Raw genomic sequence first — 12577 nt, forward strand, 5'->3', positions numbered from 1 at the left:
GGCACACATTAAATATGCATATTTGCTGAATGAATAAATGAGTGAACAAATAAATCCAAGTTTTTGCTTTCTACCTTTGAGAGCCAAAGTTTTATAAGTTAAAATAAAAACATATTCCCAAAATACTTCAATGTTATACAAAGAAGATGGAAATTGGGCAGCAGTGTTGTCTACAAGTGATTTCTCAATAGCCCCTCTCTCTGCCTGCCTATTCAGATGGCCCAGGATGACTGACCCAAACTGGGCCAAATTCTCCCAGCAATTTGAAAACTTGAAGAAATAAGGAGTGACCAGGGTCACTGAATCATCTTATACTGTTATCCCAGAGAGACACAGGAATCCCTGCTATTCTGGTTCCTGTCCTTCCAGAAGATGGGCATTCTACTTTTTCTTCTAAAAGTTACTTTGGTGTCCTAACAGTAGATTTCTGGTTTAAGATGCAACAAAGTGAATTTTAATATGGGAGAGGTAGAGGAAAATATAAATATGTATGTTGCATGAACCGTAAACACTAGTACTGAAGATCTTTGCAGCAGCACTTCCCCTGTTACATGATTTAATTATCCAGTAGACCTCATGAGGTAGATGCTTTTCATGCTAGTTCACCAATAATGCTCTGAAGGATAAGTAGCTTGCAGGGCCCATGTCTGGGGTCCAAGTTTACACCCAGCTCAGTGTGACATGAAAGTCACCAGGCCATCCTGCCTTTGTTTAAAGCCTTTTATCCAAAGACTTTTCATAACTTTGGATATTCACCAGAACTACTCATTTGTGTAGCAACAGAGATGATACCATCTATGTACCAAAGCCAGAATTTCTGAATGTTAAATATTTAAATATTAAATCTACTAAATATCTTCTCTGAAGCCATTTATACTATTCTTAAAAGTAAGTCAGTTATAATTATTAAGGAAGAAAATAAGAATTTTTCTTATAAATTTTGTTATAAAAACCTTCAAATTTCACTTTTTGGTAAGAATTTCTATAAAAAATTTTGGATGGGTGAGAATTGTAAAATTGATCAAGAAGGAAATAATGCTACTCAGAAGAGCACACAACTTAAAACTTATGAATTGCTCATTTCTGGATTTTTCCCTTTAATATTTTTGGATGACAGTTGACTGCATTTAACTGAAACTATGGAAAGTAGAACCTCAGATGTGGGGGGGGAACCACTATAATGTCACACTTTCAGAATCTAAATTGCTTTTGGGGTGTTACCTCAGAAATAGAAACCCTAAGCCAGGGCACTCTTTGTAACTGAAAGAACAATAAGAAAAGGTTAAAACTCAATCCCCAGTGAGCTTTAGTAACAAGGACCAATGCATTCTGGGAGGAGCATCAAGGATATGATTCAGAGATCCTGAAGATTTTATTGACTATTCCCAAGTGGAAAAATTGAATTCCTCAGAGTGATGACAGGCCTTATCTCACCCTGCATCCTCCTTCCCTTCCTCCCCACACCATTTATTGAGCACTTACTATATTTGCTGTAGGATGTACCAGACCCTGGAAATGTGCTGGTAGACACAACATAGGCCCTACACCCTGAGACCAGTGAGTGTATAGAGACATATGGTGAGAATTAAGCACAGGGTGAAATGGGGGTCCCTGAGAGGCAAGAACATGGTTCAGTCTAGAAGTGAGCACATTTCATCAAAATTATAATCTAATTCATTTTTTAAATGACTCAGATAATCAATTTTAAATCATACTAGCATTTCTACTAGAAGTAAAATATCCTTGGAGTCACAGATCACTTTTCAAAATCCCAAAGTTCCTAAGAATCATTTTCAGTAGGCTTTATACTTTTAGTTCCCATACGCTTAAAACTCTTCGCCAACAAATTTTATATTTTATCCCAAATTTCAGAAATATCAGCTTTTATATTAAAATTTTTTGTCTAAAACAAAAACATATATTACTGGTTACAACAGGGTGCGGGAAGGGAAGGGGGAATATTGAGAAAAGACGTCTTTTACTTTCTAAAACTGTTGTGATATTATGGTTTGTTTTTTTCAATAAGCATACAAGCTTTTGTAAATGAGAAACACATATTAATAGTGTCATAAAATCCACATATTATTTTATATTTATGTTTTCTATGGATCAATTACAGAGGGCTGAGTGCACTAAAATCACTTTTTTGGGATTTAACTATTGCTGGGTAATAACTCTGCTTGTGACATTACAATTTTGTGACAAGACATTACGCAGAAACAAGTGCAAAATGATAATGCTCTATTTAATGTACTCTGCCCCTTATTTTATTACAGTGTGAAATCTTGAGGGATAAAATTGGCTTTATTTCTTCTGTGTGCAGCCACGGTTGAACATTATGTTCCTTTTCTCTCAGGGTATTATAATTCAACACTGTCAACTTAAATTCATGTGCTTTTTCTTCTAAGCATTTCCAAGTTCTACACAGCCTTTGTTTCGGTTATCTTGTAGCATATATATTAAAAATAACTAGGGCAATCACTAACTCTTCTCAAGTTTGTAGGATAATCTGGAGAACGAGTAATATAAACTTTTTGTATCACTTAGACTCTAAGCAACAGTATAACTGAGAACAGTTTATGGACCCAAATACACTATAATCTCTTCATCTTTCTCTTCATCCATTCTTCCTTTCCAACCAATTCAGCTTATTAATATTCATGTAAAAACAAAGAAAAAAAAATCACCTACACTGTTAAGAATTCTCAAAGAAAAAAAAGGCTTTGTTAATTACAAAGCGTCATAAAGAAAATGTGTTATGATAAATGTTCTTTACTTGTATGGGTGATTATAATTTGTTACCAGACTGTTTTCTCATTCACCACTGAAGTAAAGGTAAGTCACATAAATTTAAGAAGAAGCATAGTAAAAAAAGAAAAAAAAATCACGATTATTACATGACTCTTAGTTTGGATTTCCAAAAGCAGAGCCGAAGATGAGAATCTGAATGTAATTTATTTGGAAGGTGATCCTATGAAGCAGGGAAAGAATAGGTGGCACAAGACAGGGAATGAAAAAAAAGCCAACAGAAGAGCATTCCTGAGGTCACTGCCATGGAAAAAGGAGACTAATTCTACCAGTACCTATGTGAAACTTTGAGACTTATCTTCCAGAGTTTGTCCCTCTGAAAGACAGGAGGCTGGAGGTTTGTTCAGCCAGTTGAGACATGCCCGCCTCTGCAGGGGAAGCTGGGGTGGCCAGTGGAGCAAGGAAGAACAGACTTGAACTCATATTCCTTGCAGGCTGCATTTGCTGCAGGGGCTCGGCAAACTCGCAGTCCTCTGTACTGTGGAGGATGCTGGTGGAGAAAGGCTGGGCGTAGTATGAGTTTGCTGGAACACCAACAATGGAAAGTGAGCCTGGATTTACAAGAAACTCCATCATCACAGCGACAACTGAAATCAGAAGTGGGAAGCAGGAATCGACGAGTAAAAGGGAGTCTAGCAGTTTAGAGGAAGGAGGAGGGCAAAGGGAGAATTGTGAACTGAAATTGATTTCCATGCATGTGTAAGTTTATCATGATGAACCCAACTGCTATGTATAAGCATAAAGCTCTAAAAAAACCAAAAAACAAAGAAGTGGGCAGCATGCGAGGACTAAAGGCATCTGCTGTTCATAAAATGCCAAGAAATTACATGTGGAAACAAAAACCTCCCAGGCTTTTCCAAGAAACAACAAGTTATTCTTATTCTGATCTTCCCCATTCATTTTGAGAGCATCTTTAACTAATCTAGGTGTAACAATAGATCAAAACTAGAAAAAAATAAAATCTTTGTATATTCCTTATTGTGGGCCTAATAAATACTTGATTAGATTATACCTCTACAAAGAGGTTAACTGCAACATTACTTATGACAGCAAAAAACTGGAAGCAATTCCAACTGTCCATAATAGTGAAGGGGTTAAATAAATTATGAATCTATAAAATGACTTTATGCATTCATTAATATTATTTTCAAAGATCTTTGGATGTAGCTCAGTGGTAGAGCACTTGCCTAGTATGTATGAGGTTCTGGGTTCAATTCCCAGCACCACACACAAAAAAGTTGTCTTCAAGAAAATATTAATGATATGAGGAAAGATTCATGATAATGATACTTTATAGAATTTAGACCCCAAACTGTATACAGTATTATAGTAATTGTGTAAAAATACAAACAGGTAATCTTTCAATTCTTACTCTTAAAAAAAAGTGCTTTCATAATTATATACTTTCACTTCTAACCTACTTTTCCATGAAATGTATACTTCAGTGCATCAGCAAAGCAGCCATGGTCTCCTCTCCTGCCCCAGGCAGGGTACAGGTAGAAATATGTGGAGAGGTTTTTTTGGTTGTCATATTGACTGGTGCGTGCTTCAAACACATAGTACACAAGGCCAGAGATGTTCTGCATTCTGCAATGCACAAAATAGAATGAAAAAATTTTCCTACCCAAATACCAACATTACCACAGGTAAAACCAAATTAAGGAATAAATACTAAGATCCTATGCCAGCCACAGCTCAGGTCTAAGCATCTAAGCCAAAAATGAGGCAAATCAGGACTTATTTTGCATATTAGTATTATTTTATAAAATTGAGTGAAGATGGGTAAATTAAAATGCCACGTTTTACAAAGCAAAGATCACAAAAATATGGTTGAAATAAAAGAAACAGATACAAAGGGTGGTGAATATTTAATACAAAGCTGGATGTTTATACCTTGGCCAATAAAAAATTCATATGTTCAGTTATAAATAAAAAATTAAAGTCCATGAATACTGGCAATTCATAAATTATACCTAAAAGGTGAGGTATCACTTGAAATTGTATAAAATGTTCCTGCTTTCACAAAAGGAAACAAATCCACATAAAATTTATTTTATACTTTTGACTTTGGTACATGTTTTCAAGAATATATTTGTACACGTGAACATGCTTGTACAGAGTGAAAAGATTAGAAGAAAAAACATCAAATATCAATATGGAGATTTCTAAGTGGCAAAATTGTCAGAGATTTTTATTTTCTTCTTTTCCAAAAATTCAGTGCTTTAAAAGAAAGTCAGCTCTCTCCCAAGGCCCCGCAAGGTAGGCTACGTCATACATGCTTAAGGTAAGCACAGGGTCCAAACCAGAGCAAGGGAAACCTAGACTGGCTGAAAGGGGAAGTAACAAGATTTACAGTGGCTATTTCCTCATAGTTGGTTATTCTGCTGAATAATATATGGCTCAGGCCATGGAAAATACAGTGGCACTGAATATCTACCAGAAGTGAAGTATTATGAAAAATTCTTTGTAAGACCTTCAAGATCCATAGAAGCCAGATACATTAGAATAGTGCATGTAACATAGACATAAAAGTTGGTCCCACTAACATAAAGCAGAAAAAATAACATGTAGAATACTCCATAACTACCTCTGGAGGTAGTTATCATTTAAGCAAAGCTGTTTATGTTATAGGAAATAAGTTAATTAAAATGCAATTAAGAAATATGCACCAATAGCAAAAAAACAAGTATTAAAATATTCATGCATTTATCCACTCCACAAATGTTGAGAGAGAACTGGAAGGCATTACAGATCTATCACTCATCATCTTCCATACCGTGTCCTTTCTGGATTTATGGGTTTGGCCTATGCCTTCTCTATGGTCACCTGTTTTCTGAACTACTACTTATCATGTTGGAAGTACTTTCTTTTCTTGTCCTAAGTGGAATAGTGCACAGCTGATGACTCCTGTCACTCACTTGTCACCAGCACTGTTAGTACTGAAGGTGTTGCTGGTTAAGAGTCCCCTTTCCCTCAGCACTACATATGGTGACCCTTCCCAGATATGCCCTTGGAAGGAAAAGAGTCTTCCACAACAAAGGAAGATTATTTTTATCTAAGGAGTGTACTTGTCCTAAAATCACCTTTAAATTACCTGTTTGTTTTAACTTGTTGAGACTTAACAAATAAATTCATAGCTACGACAATCATATTGTTCATGATTTTATACATTGCCAGCACATCTGGCATTGTATAAAACATCTCTTCTTTTGGGTTGGCCTGAATTCCCATAAGAGGCCTCCTATTCTGCTTGGAGGATAAAAACCTGGGGACTGGCATCTACAACATGGGTAAATAAAGTCTCAGCTTCACTAGTTAACCTTCACTCTCTTCTGTTTCCCACAGAATATGCCAGTTATCAGCTGTGCCTGATGTCCCAAATCCAAAGAAATAAAATATTGGGATTCCTTCCAGCTAAACAGAAGGTACTTGTCAAGCAGTATAGAGTAAAGAGTTTGAATTCTAAAAGCTTCTTAAACAGATTTTCAACAAGTCCTCATACTGATAACCTACAATTCACTCCATCTTTCTGGAGGTATTTATTCTATAGAATCCAAAGGTTTAATGGTATAAACTGATCGATTCTTGCCTTTTCTCACTGGTACCTAGGATTAGCTTTCTACACTATGTATCAGTTGGGTTCAACCAGAGAATCAAACTACTGTGTGTGTGTATGTGTGTGTGTGTACTTAGAGAGACAGAGAGACACACACAAAGATTATAGAGGACTGGCCTTGTGCAACTGTAGGAGCTGGCTACATAGTCTCTATGAGGCTGGTATCTTCATGTCTGATGCTGGACCTGAAGTCCACAGGAGAGACAGGCAGGAAAGGAAGATGGATACACACCAAGCAAGATGAAAACCACAAGCACAACCTAGAGCTTGTGAGGGTGTGTTGGGGGGCAGATCACTCGTCTCTTTAGTTTCACATACTGTCTAAATATGGGCTGTTAAAACAGAATACTATAGACAAGGTAGCCTATAAATACAAATTTCTCACAATTCGGGAGGTTGGGAAGTCAACATGGTGCCTATGAGGTTGGGTTTTGATGAGGGCTCTCCTCTAGGTTTGCAGATGGCCATCTCTCACTATGCCCTGAGAGAGCAGAGAGGGAAAGGTAGAGAAAGCTCTCCTTTCTTTTTATTAGGACACTAATTCAATCATAAAGGCTCTACCCTTATGACCCAAAGGCTCCATCTCCAAATACTATCTCATTGAGGATTAGGGTTTCAACGTATGAATTCTGTAGAGACATAAATAATTGGTGATAGCACAAAACTGCAGATGAAAAGGGACTATACTCAAGATGCTGTATGCAAGGCCTGGACCAGATTTGGATGACACAATGCTGGACTCTGAGCTGATACTGTAATGGGATGCACACTGAAGGGATGTGAATCACTGGGCAGACTGCTATATATGGCTTTCAAATATGGTCCTCTAAATGAAGGCTCCTTGATTGTGGTAGTGGATACAGGAACCTACACATGTGATAAAACTGTACAGAAGTAAACACACAAAAGTAAAATTTGAAAACATTGATAATGTTGATGGATTATATCAATGTCAATATCAAAATCCTGGTTGTGATGCTATACTACAATTTGCAAAATATTACCTTCAGGGAAAATGAACAAAGTGTACATATTTGTGTTGTTTCTTATATGCTGCCTATGAATCTGCAATTATTGCAATTAATATTTCAATTTAAAAAACAAGAGAATGGCTCTCCCCATCCTTGTATTCCTTCCCCTTGAGCATGGGCAGGACCCAATAATTTGCTTCTAACAAATGGGATAAGGAAAAAGTGATGTCATTTGCATGGTTTGGTAAGAAATGACTGAGTTTTGATGGACTTGCTCTGTTGTCTCAGCCCATATACTTTGGTGATGTGAGCTGCCATGTTGGGAAGGACCACATGGCAAGAAACACAGGGCAACATCAGGTCAACAGCCAGAGAAAGGAGGCCCAGGCCCATTCCCCTCTGAGGACCTGAGTCCTGCCAACAACCATAGAGGACTTGGAGGCCTTGCGAGGACTATAGCTCCAGCCGACACCATGATTTCAGCATGAGAAAACCTCTGAAGCATGCCTGAATCCCTAGCCCACAGAAACTGTAAAATAATAAATGTGTGTTTATTTAAAGCCACTAAATTTGAATATGTTTTATTAAAGAAACAATAATGATTAGAGCTTGTTACTTACTATTTGTCTCTCTCTGCTTTCTGTTAGCACAAAATGACTGAGCTGAGTGCAAACTTCATGGATCAGCAAAGCCTCTTTCAGTAGTGGAGTCATGCATCTCCTGATGGAAAACAAGCTGCTGGCCAAAGGAGGAATCCTGTGTTTATATATGCTACACTGAGAGGTGATTTAATTATTGACGGATGGTGTCAGTTTGGGCACTCAGGAAACAGGCTGTGAGAATTTGAAATTTGTTTTTACTGGGCAATGTTTTTACTTGGGGAAGAATGGAGGGTCTGGGGGTCAGCATTCAGTGCTTATCTCTTTTCCTTCAGGGTCCCACTGTACTGTCACTGGGAAAGGATTTATTTGGGGAAGGATGGAGGCTTTGGCTTCCTCCCAGAGACTTCCATTTTAGGCTTGATGGATATCTCCTTCCCAGGGATTGACTTCATCACTGGGAGGGGATGTACTGGGGAAGGACCAATGTTATCAATGTTTGGCCCTCCTCACTCCCTCTTTCCAGGCCACACAATTTTGAGGTTTGTCATTTTCCATATCTTACATGTTCTACTCTAATATTCTACTGCTGTTCTTTCCCCCAATCTCTTTATCTTTGTGGGCTTATATCTCTTATTTCTGTACCACTGTTTTGTGTTAGGATTCCAAGAAGGAAACAGTGATGCCTTTGTTAAACCTGCCATCTTTTTCTAGAAATCACCTTCATATATTCTGTTATGGATAAAATGTGTTCTCCCTTCATACACAGAAGCTCTAATTCCCAGTGTGATTATATTAGGAAGTCTCTCTTTGAGATATAATTAGGTTTAGATGAGATCATAGGGTAGATCCCCAATGGGTGGATTATGTCATTAAAAGAAGAGGAAGAAACACTGGAACTTTCACTCTCACCATGAAATGGTACAACAAGAAGGTAGCCATGCTGAAGCCAAGAAGAGGTCTTTAGGGTCCTCACTAAGAATGAAATTGGCCAGCACATTGCCCTTGGACTTCCCAGTCTCCAGAACTGTGAGAAATAAATATCTATTTTTAGGTCACCCAATCTTGGTACTTTGTTGTAGCAGACTAAGCAGACCAATATATCATAAAACCAATGAAATTGAAGAGAGAAAAATATTATGAATGATCTCTTTTTTAAGTGTTATTATAAAATTTTCCTATCACAAGTAAAAAGTTAAGGATATCAAGAGAAATTCTTTTACAAAATGTTCTTTCATTTTAATCACTTGATCAATGTAGCATAATCATAGTGCTTCATTTGTTCTTATAGTTTTAGCTAGAAGTGAAATTTAAAATGCCCCAGTTTGTCATCTGCTCCTTTTCACAAGCATGAACCATACCAATAAAAAGTAATAGTCATTTTCAAATCATCAGCCTCTTTTCAACAGAAAGTAAAAGAAATGCAGGCTTAATGTGTGGGCTCTATTTGAATCACAGTGACCCTAATTTTGAGAAATCCTCACATCATCACTTATATGATATCAAAGCAATGGAATTACTCTTATAATCTCTATTAAGTCACTATATCTATTTATCTAGATCTATATAAATGAATAATAGGGGCTGTCATAATTGGGTAATATCCACGGTAGATGTGGGAAAATAAAACCTCCCTGGATTTCTCCGTATTCCTGAAAAAGTCCCTGCCTCCTGAGACATAAAATATTTATGATAAAGTAGAGAAGGTAGAGAAATCTTCCTTCACTTCCTCTAGAAGTTCTTACTTTTTGCATACCCTTAAGGATTAGATCCATAGCCGAATGTAATGATAAAACTTCTCTGATCTTTATAAATTTGCCAAGTGGCTACAGTCTAGAACAGACCTGTAGGCTACAAGATGGGGGCAACTTGGCCTGTACCCTTGACTCAAGCCCTTGAAACCTGAGGGCAATACACAAATACAGGGAACACTGGTGTGAAATTATGTGGTTCCACCCGTAGTCCAGACCCTAGTAATGTTCCTGTATAAATATTAACCCACCCATATCAATGGGTTTGGTGACAGCCCACCTTCTCTCCTGAGTGTGTATTCTGGGGTTTACCCAACAAGCATCTCTCTTAAAATCCCTGAAATAGGCATCAATTTTCCTAAATAAAACACTTTGTGAAATTTAAAGAGAAAAATATTATGAATGATCTCTTTGTTTTATTTAGGAAAAACAAAGTGACAGACAAGAGCTTCCTCCCTGGTATTTACAGAAGTCCAGACCATGGAGACATCTGGTCCTCATAACCCCTTCTGGCCCTTGGAAAAATGTATTTATGCTCCAGAAGGTTAATAAAAACCCCAAATTCTTTCCATATATCTTAAAGGAACAAAGGTTTTTCTCCCTTCTTTTGATGGCTGCCTCTCTGCTCTGTATAAATGGGCAAAATACATTGTTCTCTGTCTTTTATCTGCACAGAGAAAATCCACTGATTCTCATCACATTGCCTGTGAATCTGGGTATGCAAACTGATGTTCATTTTTCTGCAGTACTTATATGCAAGTGTACATACATACACATACACACACACACACACACACACCTCACACAACTTTACAAATAGGGTAACATCAAATCCTTCACAGGTTTAATAGAACAGGGAATAGCAACATCAAACAAGTTAGAGAGGAAGCATCCACTAGGAAGCAAACAAGATTCCTCCAATATATTTACGTCAGCCTTAGAGAAAAGAGGTGAGACACACTTATAGGATTATTACATTAAAAGACAGACTAAAAACAAATCTCCTCCACTTGCCCCATGGCAGGGCTATGGGCCTTTTAATTCCAGCCCATCCTAACTAGATCCTACTCTCAAAGCTAAGCTCAGGAATCAAAGTTTTTCTCAGCCCCCATCAGATCTACTCTACCATTAGCTGACAGGAACCCAGGAATGTCTGATTGTCTAAATCAATCACATTTAAGTCAGTGTGTTTCCCCAGGCTTTCAGATGGCTGACTATGTTAGACAGGTCTTTAAAATGACTTTTAATCCACGAATCTACCATTTACCAAAACAACAAAGAAAAGCACAAAGTGGAAAATGTAGGGTATGCATAATTTGGAGAGTTGGGGATTTGTTACAGGCATTGAGCATCAATAAGGAAAGAAAATGCTGCATCTGAGGTGCAATACTCATGGACCCAGTTCTATCCCTTCTTTCTCAGATGAGGACACCACTGCCAAAAAAAATGCTACAACTAAAATTAGAACTAAGATTTCTATCAATGTCATATACTTCTCTCATTTAATCCCCCAAAATATCCATCTCCTACAATGGAAATGGGTTGATTCTCAGCCTAGATGTCCTACCCACAAGAAATTTTGACTGATTTGCATGTCCAAGATACTGCCATCCTAGGAAAGTAAAACCCTGCATATGACATATAACATTTAGGATACAATTCATATTAGCGAGGTGTAAGTCTGGCCAGTACAACTCAGTTATCACTAGGGCTGAACCATAAAGGGAACTGATAAAACCAAACTTCTAAGTCCTCAAAATCACTGGCAGGATCCAGCAGAGGCCATTTTAAGGTAGAGTCACATCCCAGGACCTTCTGGAAAGCCTTCCTCCAACACTACTGCACATAAAAGCTGTAGATGCTCCAAACCCATCCACTTCAGAGCTAAAAATATTTTTTAAAAGTGTAAAAGCTATTTTACACTTTAAAAAAATATTTTGTTTGAATGTTTCACCAAAACTCAAATTAAAATCTAATCTCCATCATGAGGTATTAAAAGGTGGGACCAGGTAGGCCCTTTAAGAAGCACTGAGGTTATGATGGCTCTGCCCTCATCAATGAAATCATGAGTTAAAAGGTCATCTTGAGGGTGGATCTATTATAATAGCCAGTTTGGCTCTGTCTCTGGTATGTGTTCCTCTTGTCATGTGGTGCCCTGAGCCAGCTGGATACTCCGCAGAGAGTCCACACCATCAAGAAGGCCTCATAGATGCTGTCCCTCAACCTTGGACCTCCCAGCCTCTTCAGTTTTAGCTACAGAAAAACACAAAGGCTACAAAGCCATCCCTGGCCATTCTGGTTATTTCCATAACACCTCAAATGTTTTCAATTATATAAGACCTACAGGCAAAAGAGGTCGAAGAGGAGGAGCAAACAAAGATAGAAGGAATGGGATGGGATTTTGAATGGAAACTGTGTAAAATGAGTTTCACCTGATTTGACATTCAAACTTAAGCAAAGCTCAGCACTTAATTAAGCCAGACTTCAAATTCCACTCTGTAAGCCATGATATTTAATTCTGTTCTCATACCACAAAATTTAATTAAATATCATTGTTAAGAATATCTTCTCCACTTTCACCTTTTCCCCCAAATGAAGTGATATTTTTTAAAAAGTATTAAGTGTCAAGGACATTCAATAAGTTTTTCATATGAAATTAAAATTTAAGCACCCTTCAGAGATGATTAATGCCCAGTCTATTTATCCTGACACAATGCTTGGCTGATACAAAATAGCTGACTTGATTATATTCTGAACAGCTGAATATATTTTGGCCCATTGAAGGAATTTCACAATTATTTCTTTCAATGTCAACTCAGAGAACAAAATAAA

At 37.4% G+C, this 12577-nt stretch overlaps 1 protein-coding gene and 1 non-coding gene across 2 annotated transcripts in view; one reads left to right on the top strand and one right to left on the bottom strand.

Annotated features, from left to right (window-relative positions):
• Mcub (mitochondrial calcium uniporter dominant negative subunit beta) overlaps window positions 1-12577 on the bottom strand; it is a 130190-nt gene that overhangs the window by 79317 nt on the left and 38296 nt on the right. Inside the window, 1 exon segment of the mRNA XM_058583778.1 lies at window positions 8016-8115. Coding sequence (XP_058439761.1) covers window positions 8016-8108 — 93 coding nt within the window. The 5' untranslated portion in view covers window positions 8109-8115.
• On the top strand, window positions 3968-4038 carry Trnat-agu (transfer RNA threonine (anticodon AGU)). Its single transcript has one exon. It is a non-coding gene; the product is annotated as a tRNA-Thr (tRNA).

This window comes from Marmota monax, unplaced genomic scaffold (genome assembly GCF_021218885.2).
Source record: "Marmota monax isolate L192 unplaced genomic scaffold, Marmota_monax_Labrador192_F-V1.1 WCK01_AAM20220418_F8-fsc00002, whole genome shotgun sequence".
Taxonomy (NCBI): Eukaryota; Metazoa; Chordata; class Mammalia; order Rodentia; family Sciuridae; genus Marmota; species Marmota monax.